The sequence below is a fragment of the Podarcis bocagei genome (genome assembly GCF_964188305.1).
Source record: "Podarcis bocagei genome assembly, chromosome: 14".
Taxonomy (NCBI): Eukaryota; Metazoa; Chordata; class Lepidosauria; order Squamata; family Lacertidae; genus Podarcis; species Podarcis bocagei.
The window spans coordinates 13,711,706-13,734,237 of NC_138139.1; the positions used below are offsets into that span (position 1 = coordinate 13,711,706).

A 22,532-nucleotide genomic window follows, 5' to 3' on the forward strand; every position below is an offset into this window, starting at 1 on the left:
TGCTCATCTTGCTTTATTGGCCGAGGGAGCTGGCATAGTTTCTGGGTCATGTGGCCAGCATGACTAAGCTGCTTCTGGCGAACCAGAGCAGCACACGGAAACGCTGTTTACATTCCCACCGGAGCGGTACCTATTTATCTACTGGCACTTTGACGTGCTTTCAAACTGCTAGGTTGGCAGGAGCAGGGACAGAGCAATGGGAGCCCACCCCGTCGCAGGAATTCGAACTGCCGACCTCCGTGTCCCCCTTGCAGCATGTAGGCACCCTATATACAAAAATGAGCAAACCAGTGATATTTTAGGGAGCAGGCTAGCAGACGGGGCCCATTACTTACATCATAGGAGCCTACACAACACAAAACACTGTTGCTGTATGTTGATTTTATTTGTTTTTTATCTTATATTTTGGAAATGTACATCCAGATGTTTTTTTCTTTAAATTTTTTGGGGGCCCCCAAGAGAGTGGGTCCCTAAGCTGTAGCTTGTTTAGCTTATACGTAAATCCGGCACTGTGCTTTCCTTTGGACCACATCAGTGAGGCCGAGGGGGCGGTTTTTTGTCTGGGCAGTACCTCCATATACACTGCCCAGGCTTGCACCTCAGAGAGGTCACTTTGGTGCTGCTATTGCAGCAATAACACAGGAGGTAACAGTTACGAGTTGCCGGTCTCTGCAGCCACAGCAGGCGCTGTGATTCTCCAAAAGTTTGACTTCGCACCAGAGGCGCACTTCATTGTCTCTCGAGACAGACAGGTGCCAACAATACATACACCTGTGTGTAGAGAGGGGGAGAAATGCAAAACAGTCTGTGACAGCTCAAATGAAGCTTAAAGGTGCAAGCAAGGTGACTATTCACAACAGTATCTGCTGATAATACAGTCATCTTAAATTGCTAATAATCTAATATGGCTTAAATGCTCTTCAAAGGCATATGGTAGCTTTTCTCAATTAAAATAATTTTGCTATGTAACAGTTCTATTTACATTGCTCAGATACCACAATCGTAAGAACACTTTCAAACAGGCTCCATTGAATACACTGGGGTTTGCTACTAAAAGAGGTCAGAGTACTTTTCCTGTTTTGAACTTTTGCACTTAGGGGGGGGAAAGGTAATTAAAAGACACTCATTTACACATCCAGCACCCCCCTGTCACTTTGTGCTCCCCTAGATAATTGCACTGCCATTAAGGGTTGGCACCTACTTTGGGAACCACTGGGTTAGTAGCAGACTAGAACCTGGGAGACCAGGGTTCGAATCCCCCCTCATCCAAGAAGCTCACTGGGATACCTTGGGCCAGTCACAGCCTCCCAGCCTAACCTACCTCACAGGGTTGTTGTGAGGAGGAAACAAGAAGGGAAAAAACTATGTATAGCTCCTTGGAAGAAAGGTGGGGTTGCAATGCAATGCGATGCAATGAATAAATGGTGACAGGTGACTAATAAATGGTGGATTACATATTGAAATTCCATGATTTTGTTTCATTGACATTTCTAAGAATTTGGGTTGGCAGGAGAGCGAAATCCGATCACAATGTTAGAAGCTCATCATGCAGTCGAAACAGGTTTTTATTTTATTTATTGTACTTCTATGCCACTTTTCATTAAAATGAATCTCAAAGTGGCTTGCAAGCAATAAATAACAATAGCATAATAAAACATAACAAAACATCACAAATACAGTATACATTATATAAAATAACAAATAACAGTGTTTTTTGTATTGTAATTTATTAACAAAACAGCAACTAAAAAAATAAGCTAATCACTACTTTTCCTTTTGACAAAGTAATAATAATAAATAAATGAATAAATGTGCACCCCACCACCAAGACCATTCCACGGTAACTATCCAACCGCCAAAATTTCAACACCTCTTGCAATAGTTTGGTCCCTTTCCGTTTCAACAGTACAAATTCTACAAATACCTTCCGTATCTCCTCAAAATCATTTCTCCTGCATATCTAACCTTTTCCCATCAGCTGGTCGAAAATCATGATGAATAAATGTTAATTTATCATTAACAGCTATGTCCCACACCTCTTCACACAATTCTTCCATCACTATTACAGCAAGCCATGATTAACAAATCCATACGGAATTTAGTATCTATAAAGCAGCATATGAACAGCATTAACAAAATAGCAACTAAAAAACAACCTTAGCACCTTCAAGTTCACGCACGCACCCCAGGCTTCCTCAACCTCGGCCCTCCAGGTGTTTTTTGGCCTACAACTCCCATGATCCCTAGCTAGCAGGACCAGTGGTCAGGGATGATGGGAATTGTAGTCTCAAAACATCTGGAGGGCCGAGGTTGAGGAAGCCTGCTTTACACCATGACTCATAACCTTTCACTAAAAGAGCAAAATCAAGAGGTATGGGGTGGGGCAGAGCTCACAGCAAGGGCTGATGGGAAATGTAGTCCAAAGAACCCATAGCCCTCTGGCGGCGGGTTGAGGGGTTGCATGAATAAAGCAACGCTTCTTGCCGTGCTTGGCTGAGGCAGGTGACGCCACGGCTGGGTCAGCGGCGAAGCCCGAACGCGGGCCTGCAGGCGACGGCCATGGCCGGGCGCTTCCTCCGGCTGCTCTTCAGGAGCAAGTAAGGAGCGGGGAGGGAGAAGGGAAAGAGTCAAGAGGTGTCGCCCAAAGCGAAAGAAAGGGCGCCGCCGCCGCCGCCATTATTCCCTCTCGGGAGGACGGGGTCGACCAGCCGAACCCGCAGGGGCGAAACGCCCCTTTCCCCCTCTCCTTTTGGGGAAATTGGTTTCTCCCACCAAGGAGCGCCCTCAGCCTTGGGGACCGTACTAACTAGGCATGGAAGGGGGGGGGGAGAAGAGATAAGCCTGGGAAAAGTAGGGAGAAGTGTGCAAGGTGTACATTTCATTTCATTTCGACCCTTGTTCTCCACCCCCCCAAAAACCCAAGTCATTGCTCCCTAAATAAACTCAAAAACGAGTTTGCGCTAGAAATCTATTAGTCTTGCTATATTTCTCCTGGTTGCAAAATTAGGAATGTAGGAAGAAAAAGCTCCCCATTAGAAATAATGAGTTGTGTGAGTTTTATAGCGTAGCTGAAATAACTGGGCAGCAGCATGTGACTTCCCCCAGCCAACCATTTCATAACTGCATTGCAATTTTGCTTCCCACTTTTTTCTCCAAAGGAAGCCCACGGTGGCGTTAAATAGTTCTCTTCCCCCTTCCTCGTTGAACCCTCCACAACAACCCTGTGAGGCAGGTTAGGTTGAGAAGCAGCGGCTGGCCCAGCCAGAAAAGGCTGGGCCTTGCAGCAACGCATCTTGTAAAGGTAAAGGGACCCCTGACCATTAGGTCCAGTCGTGGCCGACTCTGGGGTTGCGGTGCTCATCTCGCTTTATTGGCTCGTTTTATACAGCTTCCGGGTCATGTGGCCAGCATGACTAAGCCGCTTCTGGCGAACCAGAGCAGCACACGGAAACGCCGTTTACCTTCCCACTGGAGTGGTACCTATTTATCTACTTGCACTTTGATGTGCTTTCGAACTGCTAGGTTGGCAGAAGCAGGGACTGAACAACGGGAGCTCACCCCGTTGCGGGGATTCGAACCGCCGACCTTCTGATCGGCAAGCCCTGGGCTCTATGGTTTAACCCACAGTGCCACCCACGTCCCTAACACATCTTTTACCCATGTAAAAACACACAGAGAAGAACCCTGCTGGATGAGGCCAAAGGCCCATGATATTCTAGCCCAGTATCCTGGGATCGCAGCAGCCAACCAGATGGCATTCCTGCAAGTGGGATGTGAGCGCAAACAGTATCTGACCCCCAGGGAGGGCATACTTTTTTTTTTTAATTTAGTGCATTCATTGATATCCAAACTAGCCTCAAGTCGTGCAAGGTGCTTCAGCTGCCTTCTCCCCATTTTATCCGGTAGGTTAGGTTAGGTCAGCTGAGTAGAGATTAGAAACCGCCGCCCCCGTCTCCCTGATCTTAAGCCAGCACTCTAACCACTGCACCACACTGGCCAATGGACGTCTACTTGGAAATAAGCACCATCGAGTTAAGTGGAGACTTCCTCCGATGTAAAATGTGCATAGGCTTACTAACTCGGGTCTTCTTTCTTATGGCGGTGGGCTTTTTTTAAAACAATAGTTTTAAACGAATATATTTATTTGACCTGATTATAATAATCAAATCTCATTCCCCCCCCCCCAATATGGAGCTGCTTTTTTGCGGGAGGGGGGAGATCACAGAACTGTAGAGTTGGAAGGGATTCCTAAGAGTCATCCAGTCCAACCCATTTGCAGTGCAGGAATCTCAACATGCTGCCATCCAATTCGAAACCATACCGGACTCTGCTTAACTTTTGCAAACGTGCTGGCAGGTTTTTTTTATTGCTGGTGGAGGGCAGGCTGCTATCTCGTCACAATTCCGCTAGAACTGAGGGTTTCTCCATTCATTTTTCTAATTTGGGCAGCTCCCGCTTTATCCAGGAGAAAAGGATGAATGGAAGTGGGTTGGTTCCTGTACGAACTCGGAAAGTCGTTATGCGGAGGGTAGCTTGGGCTCCTCTACATTCCCCCCCCCCTCCGTATCTCTTGACTCTAAAACAAGAGTGACTGACGGCACATCCTTTCCCCTCATTCGCCCCGCCCCCCTCGCGCGCCCATTGGTGCTTGGGTTGAAATTTTCGCGCGCGCGAGGGAGGCGGTTAGGCGGGGAGGAGAAAAGCGCGGGCTTTTCTTCTTCATTCTCCTCAGGATTAACCGCCTCTCCTTATCTCCGTTTCTCCCGCCTTTTTGTGTCTCTCTCTCTTTCGCGCGCCCAACATGCCTTGTTCTGAAGCGGACCTCGCCTCTTCCCCCAGCAAGAGGCCAAAGGTCTCCGGCTGCGAGGCGCCCGGCGAGAAACTCCGCTTCTCCAAGCTGTCGGAAAACGCGTCCGCTCCTTCCAAGGGCTCCTCCCGGGCTGCGGGCTATGACTTGTACAGGTGAGGAGGGAGAGGGCTTTGGCCCACCGCCGCCGCTAAACAATGGATAAATATATATATATGTAGGGAGAGAGAGAGAGTTCGAATCCTGCTTGCTTCTCGGAGTGGTTTAACAATATAAAAAATATAGTGCTCGAATCCTGCTTGCTTCTCAGCGGTTTAACAATATAAAGAAATATATAGTGCTGGAATTCTGCTTGCTTCTCGGAGTCCTTTAACAATGTATAAATCGAGAGTGAGTTCGAATCCTGCTTCTCAGAATGGTTTAACAATATTTTTTAAAAAATAGTGCTTTAATCCTGCTTGCTCCTCAGAGCGGTTCAGCAATATAAAATATATAGTGATAGAATCCTGCCTGCTTCTCAGAGTGATTTAACAGTATATTTATTTTTTTTAAAAAAAAATAGTGTTTGAATCTTGCTTGCTTCTCAGTGTTTTAACAATCCTGGAAAGAGCCCTTTTCACTTTTAAGATCAAGGTGGAGAGAGAGAGTTGCCACAACCCATTTATCAAGGTCAGGAGTCGGTGCATTCAGCCCCACACCTGCTATTTGTGTCTTTAAGAGGACTGGGTGAGTTAGTGGTGGATCAGGCTAAGGCAGCCCTGTATAGGGAAGCTTTTAAATGTTTGTTTTGGTATATGCTGGAAGCTGCCCAGAGTTGGCTGGGTCAACTTAGTCAGATGGGCAGCGTGGAAATAATAAAATTATTATTTTATTAAAAATGTATTTGGTTTTTCAAATTAAAATTTTACAAAGATATATCAGACATAAATCATAAAAACAAGATTCCAAGGAATCTCCTGGGCTTCCACCCTTCCCTTTGTGCGTCCTATTATTAATCATTTCCTCCTGCATCTTTTATGATGATCCACATCTTTTACATCTCCATTGTGTCCAGAATTCACCCTTAAACTACAAGAGATATTCCAATCCTACTAACAATTTCACAAGTAGGGGTTTTTCAAATGAAACAAATCCCATCCCTGCAGTGGCGTAGCGTGGGTTGTCAGCACCCGGGGCAAGGCAAGTAATTTGCGCCCCCTAACCCGTGGATTTGCGCCCCCTAACCCCCAGATGTTGCGCCCGGTGCGGCTGCCCCGCACCCCCCACGCTACGCCACTGCATCCCTGAATTCCTAGAATTTTGGCTAAATTGCTTCTTTCTCCTGCAGTCATTAGCTATGGGTCTGTCACAAAAAGATACTTATTATTTAACTGTATTGTTTTGCATTTCCTCACAGTGGTGCTTAAGGTGGCTAATAGCTGGGAGGTCTCTGCACCAACCCCGTAATTCAGGCACTCCTCAAAACCTGCCTGAGAGACACGGGGTCATATAGTGCAAAGTGACTTCATTTTCATGTGCCAGGAGGCAGGCTTTAGTGCAAAACAGTAGCGCTGAGCACCCTTTTAGATTGCTAACCTGGTCTCACTATATACTGCAATTATCTAGGACAATTTTAGTCTTCAGTTTATTTTAATTTTTATTTGCACCCAGGACCTATCCTTATCTCCACCTTCCACCATGCAACCCAATCGGAAATGTTTACAGCCCGTACAATTCCTTGTTTTTCAGAGCTAGAGTGACCAGATGGAAAATACCTTGAAAGGGAATTTTGACACATGTGATTCATCACATTCTGGGGCCAAATGGCAGAGGAAGGCCATTCCCTTCAGGCATTGTGAGCTCCCAGAGCACCTGGCTGGTTATGCCTAGAAATTGAATGCTGGTCTGATGGTCATGCTTAACAAGGCAATTGGTATTTCTTCTGGTAATAACATAAATTTGCTTGCTTTTCTAGTGCATATGACATTGAAATCCCTGCTTCAGGGAAGGCTGTAGTGAAAACAGACATTCAGATTGCCCTTCCTTCTGGATGTTATGGTCGAGTAGGTAAGTTGCAAAACAGAAAGCTTCTAATCTTGCAAATTGCTTCTTAAGACTATTCTCCTGAGAACTATGGAACAAGAATGTAAATTCTCTAAGTATTTCCTGGAAATGATCTGCAAAACCTGCAAGAGTACATTAGTTCTATAGTCCCTTGTGTTGAATTACCATATTTTTCCGTCTATAAGATGCCCCATGTATAAGACTCCCCCTATTTTGGGGGACTCAGATTTAAGAACATGGGGGAAGAGGTATCCGTGTAGAAGACCCCCTAATTTTTGACATTGTTTTTTTAGGAAACACCCTAGTCAGAAAAATAAGGTACTTGTGGGCTTGCAGCCTAGGGTAACTTTTTAGTAGCCTCTCTTAAAGCTTTATTTAGCAGCCATAAATTGATTTATGTAAAACTAAATTTGGAACACCTTAATTTTTATGTATCTGAAGCCTGGTTTTTTTTTTTTTTTTGTTTTGTTGGTGTTGCTTTGCATTTGGAAATCTGATAATTATACAAATACCACCCATAAAGTCCAGTCCTTAAATTTGTTGGGTCTGCAAATACAATTTTCTCTTTGGAAATCAGTTAAAGACTTCTTGTCCAGTTACATAAGTGGTGAATTGTGATAGCACCATGATCACTATTTCTAGCTGGTCCAACAATGCTTACCTCTTGCCAGGGTCCAGACCTCTACTTAAGATTAAATCCAGGGTTGCCTCCCTTATTGGTTCCATGTTATTAACAGATCAGGGTTTTGGGATGTGATTCTGTAAAACATTTCAGTGGGCATTCAGCTTCAATAAATGAAAGCAAACTTAGTGTGTGTTTCCTTTTGTAGTTGTCCTGAGCTTAGTACAGTGGTGCCTCGCAAGACGAAATTAATTCGTTCCGCAAGTCTCTTCGTCTTGCGGTTTTTTCATCTTGCGATGCACGGTTTCCCATAGGAATGCATTGAAAATCAATTAATGCGTTCCTAGGGAAACCGCCTTCAGACCAGGTCCGGGGACAGTCTGTCCCCGGACCTCTTCTGAAGGCTGGGGGGGGGCAAGGGCTTTTCTTCCCACCCCCAGCATTTTAAAAAACCCTGGGACAGCGGAGGACTTCTCCGCTGTCCGGGCGATCTTAAAATGCTGGCGGGCGGCATTTTAAAATCGCCCCGGGACAGCGGAGGACTTCTCCGCTGTCCGGGGCGATTTAAAAGCCCCTGGGAAGGCAGGCAGGGGGGACAAAGACTTTCGCCCCCCCCCCCCGCCCGCCTTCAGAAGGTGTTCCCGCCCCCCCCCCCCCCGCCCGGCTTCGCAGCAGCCGCTTGCTTCAAAAGAGGTCCGGGGGCAGCGGGAAGCGCTTCCCGCTGCCCCCGGACCTCTTTGGAAGCAAGGGGCGGTGGGGAGAAGCGATCTCCCCGCCGCCCCTTGCTTCAAAAGAGAAGACCCGCTGTCCCCAGGGCAAGCTTCGTTTTGCGAAGCAAGCCCATAGGGAAATTCGTCTTGCGAGGCAACTCGAAAACGAAAAAACCTTTCGTTTTGCGAGTTTTTCGTCTCGCGAGGCGTTCGTCTTGCGGGGTACCACTGTACCAGCACAGAAGTGAACTCATTTGAGTTGCAACTTGCTTCAACACATCATTTGTATTCCAGTCCTTCAAGAATTTTTGTATATGCTTAACGTCCTTGTATGATTGTAGTACCTTTTTGCTTATATAAAATGAGTAATAAATCTACACTGATGGGCTAAAATGTTTTTTCCCCAACTTAACTGAAAAGGATTGCAACATACTGAAGAATGTACTGTAGCGGTTTTGTCAAGCAATGTAGGTTTCTACTGAAGTTGGGAATAACCACACCAGATACCATAACGCTGAACAAGAAGTGTGGATAGAGCGTTCCTTCTTAATCCTGGCTACCTTAACCAAGTTAGCCATGTCCATATGTGTCACTTAATAATGCTCACTAGTGTGAGTGCAGCCATGCAAACAATTATTCTAAATGCAAGACAGCTCTCTTATTAAAGCCATTTTAGAAGAAGAAGAGTTTGGATTTGATATCCCGCCTTTCACTCCCTTTAAGGAGTCTCAAAGTGGGTCCTCCCCCACAACAAACACTCTGTGAGGTGAGTGGGGCTGAGAGACTTCAAAGAAGTGTGACTAGCCCAAGGTCACCCAGCAGCTGCATGTGGAGGAGCGGAGACGCGAACCCGGTTCCCCAGATTACGAGACTACCACTCTTAACCACTATACCACACTGGCTCTCTTTGTTTTTTATTTTATTGCTGAAAGAAACTATATAATGCTGTTAATTGAAACATTCTAGAAATATTTGTGAAATGTGAAACTATTAGTATTGAACAACTTGCCATGGAGGTACATTTTACAAAAAATGTAAAAAACTATTTTCCTTTCTTTTTGTTTAGCTCCTCGCTCTGGTTTAGCCGCAAACCATTTCATAGATGTTGGCGGTAAGTAACTTGTTTCTTACACTTTTTAGCATTTGATGGCTTTATCATATACCAGTATATGATAGTAGAAACATATATTATTGAAATTGACAGCAGTTGAGACATCTAATATGGCTAATTTGTAGATGGAATAAATCAGACCTCTATCCTAGGTGTTTGCATCCTCAGTCAAATGAGGTTTAGCTTCATGCTACTTTGCAGGAATAGAAGTTCGCTTCATAAAACCTTTAACTGGTTTGTTCTAATATTATTTCCACCGCTGCTGTAACTGCCACACAACTCAAGCCTTCAACAAACTACTTTAGCTGTTTCAGTAGAGCATGAAATTAACATGGGTTTGACATTTACGCTTCTATGTGTACCATAACCCTAGATTCATAGCTTTAGTTGCAAAATACTGCAAAATCTCATTACTGTGGTGATTTTTAGGTAGTCCCTGAAGCATATACTCTCATGAGGCTATGAGGTGCCCAAAGACCCTGAGGCATGTTTTACTTCATAACATTTTCAACTTAAAGGAAGCACATGTTATATGCAACATTTGTGTCTTGGGTATAACGAAATGGAGAGAATTTAGTGCTGAATTACGAGGGGACCACGTGGAGTTGAGGTGGGAAATACACTTTATGCTACATACCCACATCTAACTTGGCCCCATTTTGACCATTCCATTTGCATATCTTTGTCATTGCAATAACTTCACTGGTGGGAGATCCTTCGAAATTCTGTTTTCCTCAGCAAAACTTTTAAAACTGCCAGTAATAATATGCAAACTCTGATAAAGAGTTTGCTTAGGAAATAGAGTACCAGATGCTGTGTCTAGAGAGGAGAAATATAGATCTGGATAAGTAAAGGTGTTTATTTAAGACATCAATTTTGTTTCTAGAAAATATCCTACTTAGTACTTACTTGAATAGTTCATTAGTGTTACTTCAGCCACACATTGAATATTTGGAATAGCTGGTTCTTGTTATATGTAGTCTTTGCAGTTGAATAAATTAACATACCGTAATTCCAGAGAACTCTTCTAACTTAATTTAAATGCATACAAATTAAGAATAAATTTTGAATGCTAGTTTAAACATTACAATTGAGTTTGACTATCTCCTGCTTTTTGTTTTGCTCCTGTATTAAAATCTTGGGAAATTCCTTATGCATATGAACAGTTGAAGGTTATTGTAATTCTGAAAAAGCCATTATGGAAGTTTCCATAATCTGCATGTGTGTGCTTTTGGAATGAAGGATTTCAACAAAATGTATATTGTTAATCTGGCAGGGAGAGTACAGATTTTCATTTTATTGCTTAATATTCTTGACACCCACAATGAACTACCGCGGGTTGCACGTTTTTGGGTTACGGACTGCGCCAAACTCGGAAGTACCGGAACAGGTTACTTCCAGGTTTTGGCACATGCGCAGAAGCGCCAAATCACGTCGTGTGCGCAGACGCGGCGGGTTGTGAACGTGCCTCCTGCATGGATCACGTTCGCAACCCAAGGTTCCACTGTATCTGTATTCTGTTACATGGTTTTATTTGGTTTGCTGTTAAATTTCTTGAGCAGCCCAGTATTATCTACTTTAGCTGCTTTGACACAAGTAGAGGGAAATAGGAAAGAGCTGTCTACTTGTTCTGAACTTCCCTTGCTGTAGCTTTTGCTAATTTGTATTAATATAGTCATACCTCCGTTTACGTAACCCTCTGTTTATGTAAACTTAAGGATGCACGCATGGGAAACCCGGAAGTATTTTACTGGGTTTCGCTGCATGTGCAGAAGCGGTCCTCAGGTTGCGGAAACCTCAGGATCTGACCGGACCTTCAGAACGGATCCTGTCCGCAACTGGAGGTACCACTGTACAGTACTGAGAAGACAAGGCTGTTTATGTAAGAACAGCCAGCAGTGGCTCCCTTCACGCCCCTCTTTAAAGTAAAATTGTAACAATTCTACACTATAAATGGCCTTTATGACCATTTGAAACTAACTGCAAGCTTGAGACTGGAGTTTTGATATTGAACCAGTAATGTTGTATTAAACCTGGTTAAAGAAAATACTTTATTAAGCTGGAAACAAGTTATCCGGCCTGAACTCTTCCACTCACATTCTATTGTGGTTTGTAATTTGGCATTAAGCAATAATTGCCTGTTTTGGGTGTAACATAAAACAGTGGTTTAAAGCAGGTGGAAAACCTGCGCCCTCCAGATGTTGGAAGACTGCAACTCATGATCTTTGGTGGAAGTTGGAGTCCAGCAACATCTGGAGAGACTGATTTAAAGAGACTAGGCCTTGAAGCATCAAAGCTAGCCAACAAGGATGAAGGTAAGCATGCAGACCCAGTGCCCTTTCTTGTCTTGAGCCATAAATGTTACATCTGAACTAGCCCACTTCAGTGTGATACAGGTTGCATCCAAATCAGTTTCTTATTTCAATATTCAGGTGTTCCTAGCAGTCAAGTAAAAGGTGGAATTCCTTAATAAATGTATAATGAAAAGCTTCTACTTTCTTACATTACCTGATGTTATATATTACAGCTGGGGTTATTGATGAGGATTACAGAGGAAATGTTGGTGTTGTACTATTTAACTTTGGAAAGGAACCTTTTAAAGGTAAGAATTAAACTTTGAAGTGTAGATATCCACCTGAACTTTGTAGTTTTTTTAAAAAAGCTTTCTCTTCTATTGTGTCCTTTTTAGAAACATATAAACATTCCAGTCCTCAATATGAAAGATCTAATGTAGTTTAAAACTTTGAGCTGGTTGCGGCCTTATTTTAGCCTTGGTGATTCATTTACAAAAGGAGTTTCAATATGCTAGGGTTGTGTAGTTAGCCTGGTCTGTATTTTAGAGGATGACCATTCTTCCTGGAGTTTAAGAAGCATCTCCAAGGGAAAGTAAATAGCAGAACTTCTCTACAGTATTGCTTTGTGTTTTCAGGTTCAGTAGTCCTCTTGCTACAGCTAGTGATGTGAGGTGAGAATATCCTCTGCTAGAATATTCTAGAGAATATTTTCTGCTAGAAAATTCTCCAGAGAATATTCTCCACAAACTGTAAATTCTAATGTAAGAACCAGTTTTACAACCCACATTTAAAAGACATAGTAAATAATAAGTCAAGCTGTGATATTGCCAGTGTAAGTAATGAATAGTATTTTTTTTGATCCAGTTACATTACTGGGCATTGTGTCATTCACCATTGGAAGTTCTGAGATGTGAACTACAGAAAACATTTTTATTTTAGTTTTAAAAATGCTATTCATTTAATTTGATGAACAATTTAATTCGTATGTATTTCAAGTATATGTAATAGCCCTTTTTCTATTTTGGTGTGAGCTTATTCTTAGCAATTCTGTACCCTTGGCCATACAGTGTTTTGTTTTGTTTTGTTTTGTTTTGTTTTGTTTTGTTTTTCCAGAAAGTAGCTTTAATGCTTTATACAGTACCTAGGCCTATACAATTATGCGTAACTGCATGTGAGGTGGTATTGATTTAAACAGTTGAGGTCTCTTTATTTTTATTTTTTGAAGAATGTGAATTCACTGTATTGCCCCATTGAATAAAAGTATAGATACAGTTTTTGATTGCCATCTGAACAAGTTTATCCATGACTAAACATGTATATTAACAAATGAAAATTCTCTAATATTCTCATTCATTGAGAATATTCTCCAAAAGATTATTCTCAAGAATTTAACATCACTAGCTACAGCAGCAAATGACTGCTCCAGATGTTATTAAAAATATTAGAGTTTGTGGTGAAACAAAAGTCCACTTCAATAATACATCTAGTTAAATACTTAATCAGAATAATACATAGTGATGTATTAAATTGAAGTTGGATCACCAAACTTCAACTGAAGATGAATGAAGACTGTACTGAGGTACCCGAGTGGTACCTCGGGTTAGATGCGCTTCAGGTTACCGACTCCGCTAACCCAGAAATAGTACCTCAGGTTAAGAACTTTGCTTCAGGATGAGAACAGAAATCATGCTCCGGCGGCAGCAGGAGGCCCATTAGCTAAAGTGGTGCTTCAGGTTAAGAACAGTTTCAGGTTAAGAATGGAACTCCGGAATGAATTAAGTACTTAACCCGAGGTACCACTGTAATGGATTCAAGACATAGTCTGATGGAACAGGATGCAGGCAGCATTGCTAAGCAAATTTAGGTCTAGTCAGTGATTGGGAGGACTGAATGAGGGTAGACTGGTTTTAAATCAGACAGATTTTAAATCACGTTTTCTTCTAAAATTAATAGTTGGTTCACGCAGACATGCTAACTGGCTGTATAGCTGTTAGAACATTGGTTTACAACCGTAGTGGCGGCTAATTCAAAACTTTTGATTACGTAGCTCACATGTACTGAGTTAATATATATGCTTAGTAAGGAGCCATAGAATTGCAGGATAATTTATACTGTAGTGTTCTTAAAGTGTTGATACTATGAATTCTTAAACCCTTTTTCCTTTGGCTTTGAAGTTAAAAAGGGGGACAGGATTGCCCAGCTGATCTGTGAGCGCATCTACTATCCTGAGCTTGAAGAAGTCCAGGTAAGGAACTTCAAATACTTTGTATCCACAGCTGATTTATTCTTTTTAAAAGGAAGGAGAGGAATTAAATCCTGCTTGCTACTGAATTATACTTTAGCACAAGAGTTTGTCATTCACTATCCACTGCATTTTTTAAATTTTGTACCTAAACATGAAATATATTGTGGTGGTCACATGATTTTCAAAATTATAGAACAAGAGACAATGACTTTGAGAAATTAATCACATATCTATCTTTTAGGTTTTGGATGAAACAGAACGTGGCTCAGGAGGTTTTGGATCAACTGGCCAGAAATAAGGATAGCTGTTACTTGTAGTAAATGATTTCATTTCCCTTGTTTTTGTATAGAGCATTTTTGTATAAATAAAAAATTTTTTTTTTGTAGACTTGCTTTCTGTTCATACAGAGTTGCTGAAGTTACAACCATTATTCAAGGAAAATAACTTGAATATGTGTTACAGCATACTATTCTCTGCCTACTTATATTCAGTAGGTGTCAATATCATGCTAGTAGAGCGCAGAGGAATTTTTCAAGTGAAAACTATTAAGGACTACAAAAGGCACTTGAAGCTCTTCACAGAATTACTTACAAAATATCAGTGAAGTCATAACAAAAAAAAAGTTTATAAAATCACACTTAAAATAAAGACTGAAATGAAATCAGCAAGAAGCAAAGAAAATAATAAAATGATCACCTGGCAAATGCCTAGAATATGAACGACTCTATTCTAAAAGCCAACAGTGATGCCAATACATCTAGGGAGGCTATTACGTAATGGGATACCACAACATAAATGGTCCTATTCCTAGGTGCAACAGACCTGATCCATATCTCTCTAATATGCAACACAGAAATTGCTCATCAGATTTTATGCTTCCCACCCAGTTCTTGACTCAAAATGAAATATTGAGAGGAAAATATTTAGGAATTCCTACTATTTATGTCTGAGTCCTTAACTGACCATCTGACTCGCTTTTTGAGAAACAACTATTAAGTGTTTATAATCTGCCTTCACCAATACTTTGTTACTTCTGTCTCAGTAGAAATGAACATTAAGAAAAGAGGCAATATTCAACAATCACAGAATCCATAAAACAATTCCAACAAGCAGATTAACATCTTCATAATGAAATGAAATGAACAAAACACAGCAGTGAGGAGAGCAATTAGAATTTCCACTTAAACCAAATGCCTGTTAAAGAAAACAGGATATCCAGATGACTTTTAGCAACAGTTCCCAACCCCTGTCTCCTCTGGGGTATCCCACTCATGGCCCCTTTCTGTGCCAACAGACTTTCCAACCCACATTTCCAATTAAAGAAAACTGTCTTTCTCCATATCAGTTGAAGGCCCAAATGCAGACAATTCCAACAAAGAAAAGTGGGAGGCGTCAGAGAACCAGTGTGGCTGCATAAGGAGTTTACAGATGAGCTGAGATGTAAGAAGGGCATGTACAAGAAATGGAAGAAAGGGGAAATCACAAAGGAGCAGTATATACGAGTAGCCAGCAGTTGCAGGGTGAAGGTTAGGCTGTATAAAGCTCAGAATGAGTTCAGGCTTGCAAGAGAGGTTAAAAATTAAAGGTTTCTTCGACTATGTCAGAAGCAAGAGGAAGAACAAGCAAATGTTAGGTCTTTGCATGGAGAAGATGGAGAAATGCTGTTGGGAGACAGAGAAGGTGGAACTACTCAACACCTATTTTGCCTCTGTCACCCGAAAGGAAAGTGATGCCCAACCTGGTGATAACCAAATAAATGAAGTAAGGCGGGAGCTGCAGCCCAAGACAGGAAAAGAGGTAGTAAGGGAACATCTAGTTTAAGTGAATTCCAATCTCCAGGACCTGTAAAGGAGCTTGTGAATGTAATCTCAGAGCCTTTTTCTATTATCTTTGAGAATTTTGGAGAACAGGTGAGGTCCCTGCAGACTGGAGGCAGGCAAATGTTGTCCCCATCTTCAAAAAGGGGGGGAAAGAAGACCCAGGTACCGACTTGTGAGTTTGACATCAATACCAGGCAATGTGCTAGAACAGATAATTAACCAGAAGAGGATGCTACAATCATGACCTAGTATAGGTTTCTAAAAAATAAGGCAAATCTCATTCCTTTTTTTTATGGAGTTACAAGTTTAGTGGATCAGGGGAATGCTGTGGACACAATGTATCTTGATTTCAGTAAGGCTTTTGACAAAGTCCCCCATGATACTCTGGCAAGGAAGCTTGTAAAATGTGGGTTAAATGAGGTAATTTAGGTGGATTTGTAGTTGATTAACTGACCAAACCCAAAGAGTACTCATTAATGGTTCCTAATCCTGGGTAAAAGTGACTAATAGGATGCTGTAGGGTTTTGTCCTGGGCCTGTTGTTCAACATATTCATAAATGACTTGGATTAAGGAATTGAGGGGATTATCAAATTTGTAGATTATGCTAAACTGGGAGGGGTAACTAATGCCACAGAAGACAGAATCAGAATTCAAAATAACTTAACAGATTGGAGAACTGCCCCCAAGCTAACAAAATGTAATGTTCTGCACACAGGCAGGAAGAACCAGATTGAGAATACTTGGCTTACTAACAGTACATGTGAAAAGGATCTAGGGGGTTACATGTTGCAGCAGCAAAAAAAGCTAATGTTATTTAGGTTGCATAAACTAGAAGTATAGTGTCCAGATCATGGGGAGGAAAAGTACCACTCTGTTCTGCCTTGATCAGACCACACCTGGAATACTATGTCCAGTTCTGGGCACCACAATTTAAGAAGGATGTTGACAAGCTGGAATGTGTGCAGGGAAGGGCAACCAAGATGATTAAGGGTCTGGAAACCAAGCCTTATGAGGAATAGTTTAAGGAGCTAGGTATGTTTAGCCTGGAAAAGAGGAGATATGATACCCATGTTCAGATATGTCAAGGGCTAACACATGGAAGGGAGAACAAGCTTGTTCTGCTCTGGAGGGTAAGACTCAAACCCGTGACTTCAAGTTACAAGAAAGAAGATTCTGACTAAAACTCAGGAATAACTTTCTGAGAGCTGTTCAACAAGTCTCCCTTTGGAGGTTGTGGACTCTCCTTGGAGGTTTTTAAGCAGAGGTTGGATGGCCATCTGTCATGGATGATTTAGTTACAGTTCCCGCATTGCAGGGGGTTGGACTAGATGACCCTTGGGTCCCTTCAAACCCAACAACTCTGATTCTCTAAATTAAGACTAGCTGTTGAGCATCATATACCTTTGTTCAGCTACTGCTAAAGGAAAGCATCTTAAATTATTCCTACCTGATAGACAAAACATTTTGCTTTATGATTCATGTTTCAAAACCTATTTTAGAAAGTTAGTATTTTGCTGAAGAGAAACTGCAGAACCCATGCCAGGAAGGATCTGGGGGAAATCCATCTACCTCAATGGGAAAGTAATGCTTTCAAGTTCACCTCAAGCTGAACTTTTCCAATATAAACACTGAAGAATTATTAAGCTTTCTAACTGCTCTTGTTTCCCAGTGGCTTCCAAGTGCATCCTGCTTGAACTAGCAGCCTAGCAATATTTTACTTATGTCAGCATTTAATTTTGTCATCCTGAGCCACCACAGTGTAAAGAGTTGAGAAAACAAATCACTTAAAACATGACTTAACTGTAAATATACAAAATATAAACCAACGGATAACATTGCTTTTTAATCGGCATGGGCAGTCTGAGAATCAAAGGAAACAAAATTGTATACAGCTAGGTCTAATTTCCAATATTATTACCATCTACAGATCTTTAGCTCAAGTCAATGTGCAAACGATTAACAATGGGGGGGGTACTGCAGAGGGACAGGTTTATGAACTAGCGTTTTTATTTTAATACATTTTTATCCTGCCTCTCCTCAAAAGAGTCCACAGTGACATACATGGTTCTCCCTTCCTATAGTGTATCTGACACAACTTTTTATGGGGTAAGACAGTGAAGATTTGAACCTTGGCCTCCCCAGCCCTAGTTTAATACTGACTGCTACCCTTTGTCATAGCATGCCTGTTAAAAGACCTTGCAAGTTCTTCTGCAGTGCTGGTTTACAAAGCTGTCCCTTTGCACCTAAGCTTGATTATACTTGTATAGTTTTCAATACAATACAGTGGTACCTTGGGTTACATACGCTTCAGGTTACATACACTTCAGGTTAAAGACTCGGCTAACCCAGAAATAGTACCTCGGGGTTAAGAACTTTGCTTCAGGATGAGAACAGAAATCGTGCTCCAGGGGCACGGCAGCAGCAGGAGGCCCCATTAGCTAAAGTGGTGCTTCAGGTTAAGAACAGTTTCAGGTCAAGAATGGACCTCCGGAACGAATTAAGTACTTAACCCGAGGTACCACTGTGTGTGTGTGTGTGTGTGTGTGTGTGTGTGTGTGTGTGTGTATTAATGTAAATTAAGCCATCTCATTCATAACCTGTTCTTTAATATTAACCATTTTGCCCAATGAATAGATGAATGATTGTGGCCCTCCCAGCTGAATGTAGCCCTCTAGTCATGTATGGTGAGCTGCTAGTTGCTGGACATGCTGTTTTTGCATTCCTAAACAGGCAGCAAAAGTAGTAGCAGGCTGGGTGTCTCTTCTAGTATAGCAAATGAACCACTAGATGGCACTTTAAGCCCTTTCTTTTAACATTGCACACACTTTTGCAAAGGAATCCCCCGCCCCACCCCCAAAGATCTTTTTGTATGTAATTAATCATTGATAACTCCCAATGGGACTACATTGATGGAAAGCAACATGCAACAATAGTTGAGTGAAAGCTGGCAAAAGCATAATGTCAAGGAGGGGAACAATGCCCATAACTGAAATAAGATTTGGAAGGTTGAGCCTTTTGTACAATCACTTCTGGCACAGGAGAGAAGCCTGTGGGTTCTTTCCCCTGCTGGGTTTCGACACAAATGGAAAATTGCAATGAAGAGAAATGTTACCACCCCACCCCCAGCTTTCAACTGCTTTTCTCCTTTAACTTCTGTGTTGTCATGATATTGAATATGTTCAACCCCTGCACGTTAAACTAATCTACTTACAGAAACATGGCAGAGTTATGAGAATCCTTATGAATATTTCTCAATTTCTGTATTGGCTGGGACTCTCATAACTACTCAGACAGGTACTTAGTGTCTGCTGTCATTGTGTTTTGGCTTCAGGACAGTTAAATGAGCTTCAGTATTAAGTAAACTTCTATGACCCTGCCAATTTCCTGCCCCGTCAAATATCTCCTCATAAGAATAACAGTGTCCTTTTCTTTGGTTCGAGTTCAGCGTGCTTTTTTTGGCAGGCCTGGCATTTTCAACTTGCATACATTTGTGACCTCAAGTGAAACTAAAGTGAATGCTTTGGTTCAGTGTTTCCCAGGTTTTGCTTATTTTTAAAAAAATGATTGTGGACCATTCAGGTATCTGAAGTAGCAACACAACTATTTCCCCTCGTTACACTATTATAACTGGTGGAAGTAGTAAGGAAAAGAGAACAGTTTGCTAAATTCTTAAGTCATTGTAATAATGATAATAACGATCATATTATTATGGACACTGTTGATTAGAACAGGGTGTAAAATATTTCATAGCAGAAGTGTAGCTTTCACTCCCCCACCTGGGTATTTCCATTTCTCCAGAGACCCCTCCATGCTTTAACGCACAGACCATTCAATTGGCTGCCCTTGCGCTGGTCCTCTCATGGCTTTGTTTTTACTTTGCTAGCAGAGATTGTGCACTTGGGGGCCTCAAGGTGCAAAGTCTATGTGGATGTCCAAATACAAGGCATGGAAAGGTCTGTAGATGAATTAGCCTTCTGGGATGCACCATATTTGGTCTTCCAACAAGCACTTAGTACAGTGGCTTGGTAGAAGACTGGTGGCTACGCTTGCATTTATGAGAAGCCCCTCTACTGTATTTTGCGGCCCCTCTAGCACTAGGAAAATATAATGCATTAGGTTTCTCAATCATTACAGGGTTCACAAAAAAATAATTAAGACCTGGATACCTGGATATTTTTATTTAGTCTAGCTGCCTTGTGAAGTGCCTGCTCTGGAATTTCCCCTTGATTCAGACACATCTGCAGTGGGAAATGGAATTTTTCCAGTGGCCTTGTCCTTTCAGATGGTCATGCAAGACCCATCTGTTTAGAAAGGGGTTTAGTTGAGAATGTGTGCATTTACCTGGCTACAGTTGACTATTGATGCTACTGTTGTTTGCATTTAAAATTTGTTGATTCATTAGTGTGTTTTTTTCCATTGCTTAATTAGAATTAAAAACAATATACATGAAACAGTTCAAGAATCTTGGAACAGCACGATAAAAATGTCAGCAACTAAATGATCCAGTTAACAACTGAAGCTGGCATGTTTTGAAGTGAAGCAAATGTGTCTCTTGATTGCTGTTGATTGTGGTGAAATTGGACAAAACAAAATATAATGAAAACTGAACAATCATAAAAATCACTTCAGTGGATTCTTCTAACATGAGTATTTTGTGGTTTACAGATTTGTAGCCAGAGTAAAGAAGAAAAAGGAAAGGCTGTCTCTAATTGTGCAAGACAAAATAACCATGTGTCTTAGATGGATGAAAAGCACTTCATTTCCTTTTCAGCCAGTCAGAATCAGCCAATGCACTTTAGACCCTACTGTGCCATCTGTGCTTGGACCATACCTCCACAAACCATTCTTGTGTCAGATTGTAGGGTAGTTTCTGATAATATAGGCATTTACTTCCAAGAAGAAAAAGAGACAGGCCATGGTATGGATCTCACATTTTATTCCTTCACCCCTAGGCCATCTGCCATATCCTCTGAATGGGAGGCAAGTTATTTATTGTCAAGCAAAAATCAAGATTGCCAACTAGCCGCAATTTCATCATCCTGACTAGATGCCAAACAGAAGGCCATAAAGCCATGGTTCCCTTACTTTTCTGGGCTGCTGCTGCCACCTTGGCTCCATAAACTCACCCCCAGTGCCCCCCACCCTACGAAAAGCGTTATTCAGAATAGCAGTTTGCATGACCCACTAAGAAAGATTAAACAATAACATTCAAAACAGTAACAAGCAATTGAACATTTATTCAAAATCCAATTAAAGCTATTCAACAAAATTGATACACTTGATCCAGTGATACCAACTTCTCAAAGTCTAATAGTCATTTACACCTCCAGCACCCCCTGTTACCCTTGCCTCTAAGTGCTCCACCCTGGTAATTCCACCACCTCCCCATGGGGCAGTACTCCGTGTGTGTGTGTGTGTGTGTGTAAAAGAGAGTGTGTATGTGTGTTGGAGCAGAAGAGGATGCCTGGCATTTTATTTCGTTTAAAATGTACCGTATTTTTCACCCTTTAGGACGCACTTTTCCCCCTCCAAAAATGAAGGGGAAATCTGGGTGCGTCCTATGGGGCGAATGCAGGCTTTTGCTGAAGCTTGGAGAGCAAGAGGGGTCGGTGCGCACGGACCCCTCTCGCTCTCCAGGCTTTAGGAAGACATCCGCAGCCTAGGCAGCCCTGCGGGAGGTCCTGCAGGGATGTCTAGGCTGCAGATAGCAGCCTGCCGCCCAGCGGAGGGGCGCCCTGAAGGAGAGCGCCCCCCGCGCCCGGCAGACATCCGCAGCATGGGGAGCCTCTCAGGAGTTCCCCGCAGGGCTCCCCACACTGCGGATAGCAGCCTGCTGCCCAGCGCGAGGGGCGCCCTGAAGCAGAGCGCCCCCCGCGCCCGGCAGACATCCGCAGCGTGGGGAGCCTTGCAGGAGTTCCCCGCAGGGCTCCCCACGCTGCGGATAGCAGCCTGCCGGCGGGCGGGGCGCCCTGATGCAGCGCGCCCCTCGCGCCGGGCAGACATCGGCCAGCCCCACAAGCTCGGGGGACAGCAGGGAGGCGCAGCGCCGCCATCCTGCTGTTCCTCGACCTGGTTCGGTTTCCCCGACCTGCTTTTGGGGGGGAAATAAAGGGGGAAAATTTTCTTTATTTCCCCCCCAAAAAAACTAGGTGCGTCCTATGGGACGGAGTGTCCTATGGGACGAAAAATACGGTACCTTTCAGAGGAGCAAATTTACTCAGATGGTAAGGCTGTGGACATATGGAGGACAGAAGAAGGGAAGAATAAGGAATATAACTAATGGGTTGGGGATGAGTTGGGAAACAGCAGTTCAGCTATTTCTATAAAATTCGAGATACATATTATTAATTGCTTTTTACATTAGTGTCAAGATGATTTGCAAACATTTAATAAAAACCTAGTTTGACAATATGCCCTTAGAGTTGGCACAACTACCGTAGTTCAGTCATCAATCTTCTGGAAGCCAAAACGACCACCTCACCCACATACTCCACTTCCTTTGTAAAATGTATTTCTATCAGTCTGACAGATTTGGACATGCAATGTCTGACCATATTATTTCAAATTGCATTGCAACAATACCGATTTATTTGTACATCTGTCTAATGAAATCCAGGGTTGCTAGAACAGATTAAATATGTAGTATGGAATATATGTGATGGACTGGAATGCAGTTGTGTCAGAGCTGCACTGAGGGCTGTTCCTGGCAGAGCTAGGCATGTTTATTTTCCTTTGACCTCTTTTCTCCAACTTAATGACTGCTGCAAGAGGTCATTCTCATGCTTTGTTCAACACTGCTGCTAAGCAATGTCCCAGAGAGCGTACAGGACAGTGGTGCATCAGAGTTTGTTCTGTCTGTGCCAAATTCTTGACATATGG

General features: G+C 42.4%; 1 protein-coding gene across 1 annotated transcript; it reads left to right on the top strand.

Annotated features, from left to right (window-relative positions):
• The first annotated feature begins 3,495 nt into the window (after positions 1 to 3,495).
• DUT (deoxyuridine triphosphatase) lies at positions 3,496 to 14,217 on the top strand. The gene is made up of 6 exons (XM_081170096.1): positions 3,496 to 4,962; positions 6,762 to 6,853; positions 9,249 to 9,293; positions 11,821 to 11,895; positions 13,762 to 13,832; positions 14,074 to 14,217. The coding sequence occupies exons 1-6, from the start codon at positions 4,802 to 4,804 to the stop codon at positions 14,128 to 14,130; spliced, it is 501 nt and encodes a 166-aa protein (XP_081026222.1). The 5' UTR covers positions 3,496 to 4,801; the 3' UTR covers positions 14,131 to 14,217.
• The last annotated feature ends 8,315 nt before the right edge of the window (positions 14,218 to 22,532 follow it).

Excerpts from the sequence above, each read along its gene's own strand:
- DUT (XM_081170096.1), top strand. The coding sequence starts at position 4,802 with ATGCCTTGTTCTGAAGCGGACCTCGCCTCTTCCCCCAGCAAGAGGCCA. Across the intron at positions 6,854-9,248 it reads TGGATGTTATGGTCGAGTAG|CTCCTCGCTCTGGTTTAGCC; the intron begins GTAAGTTGCAAA and ends CTTTTTGTTTAG. Across the intron at positions 13,833-14,073 it reads CTGAGCTTGAAGAAGTCCAG|GTTTTGGATGAAACAGAACG; the intron begins GTAAGGAACTTC and ends TCTATCTTTTAG.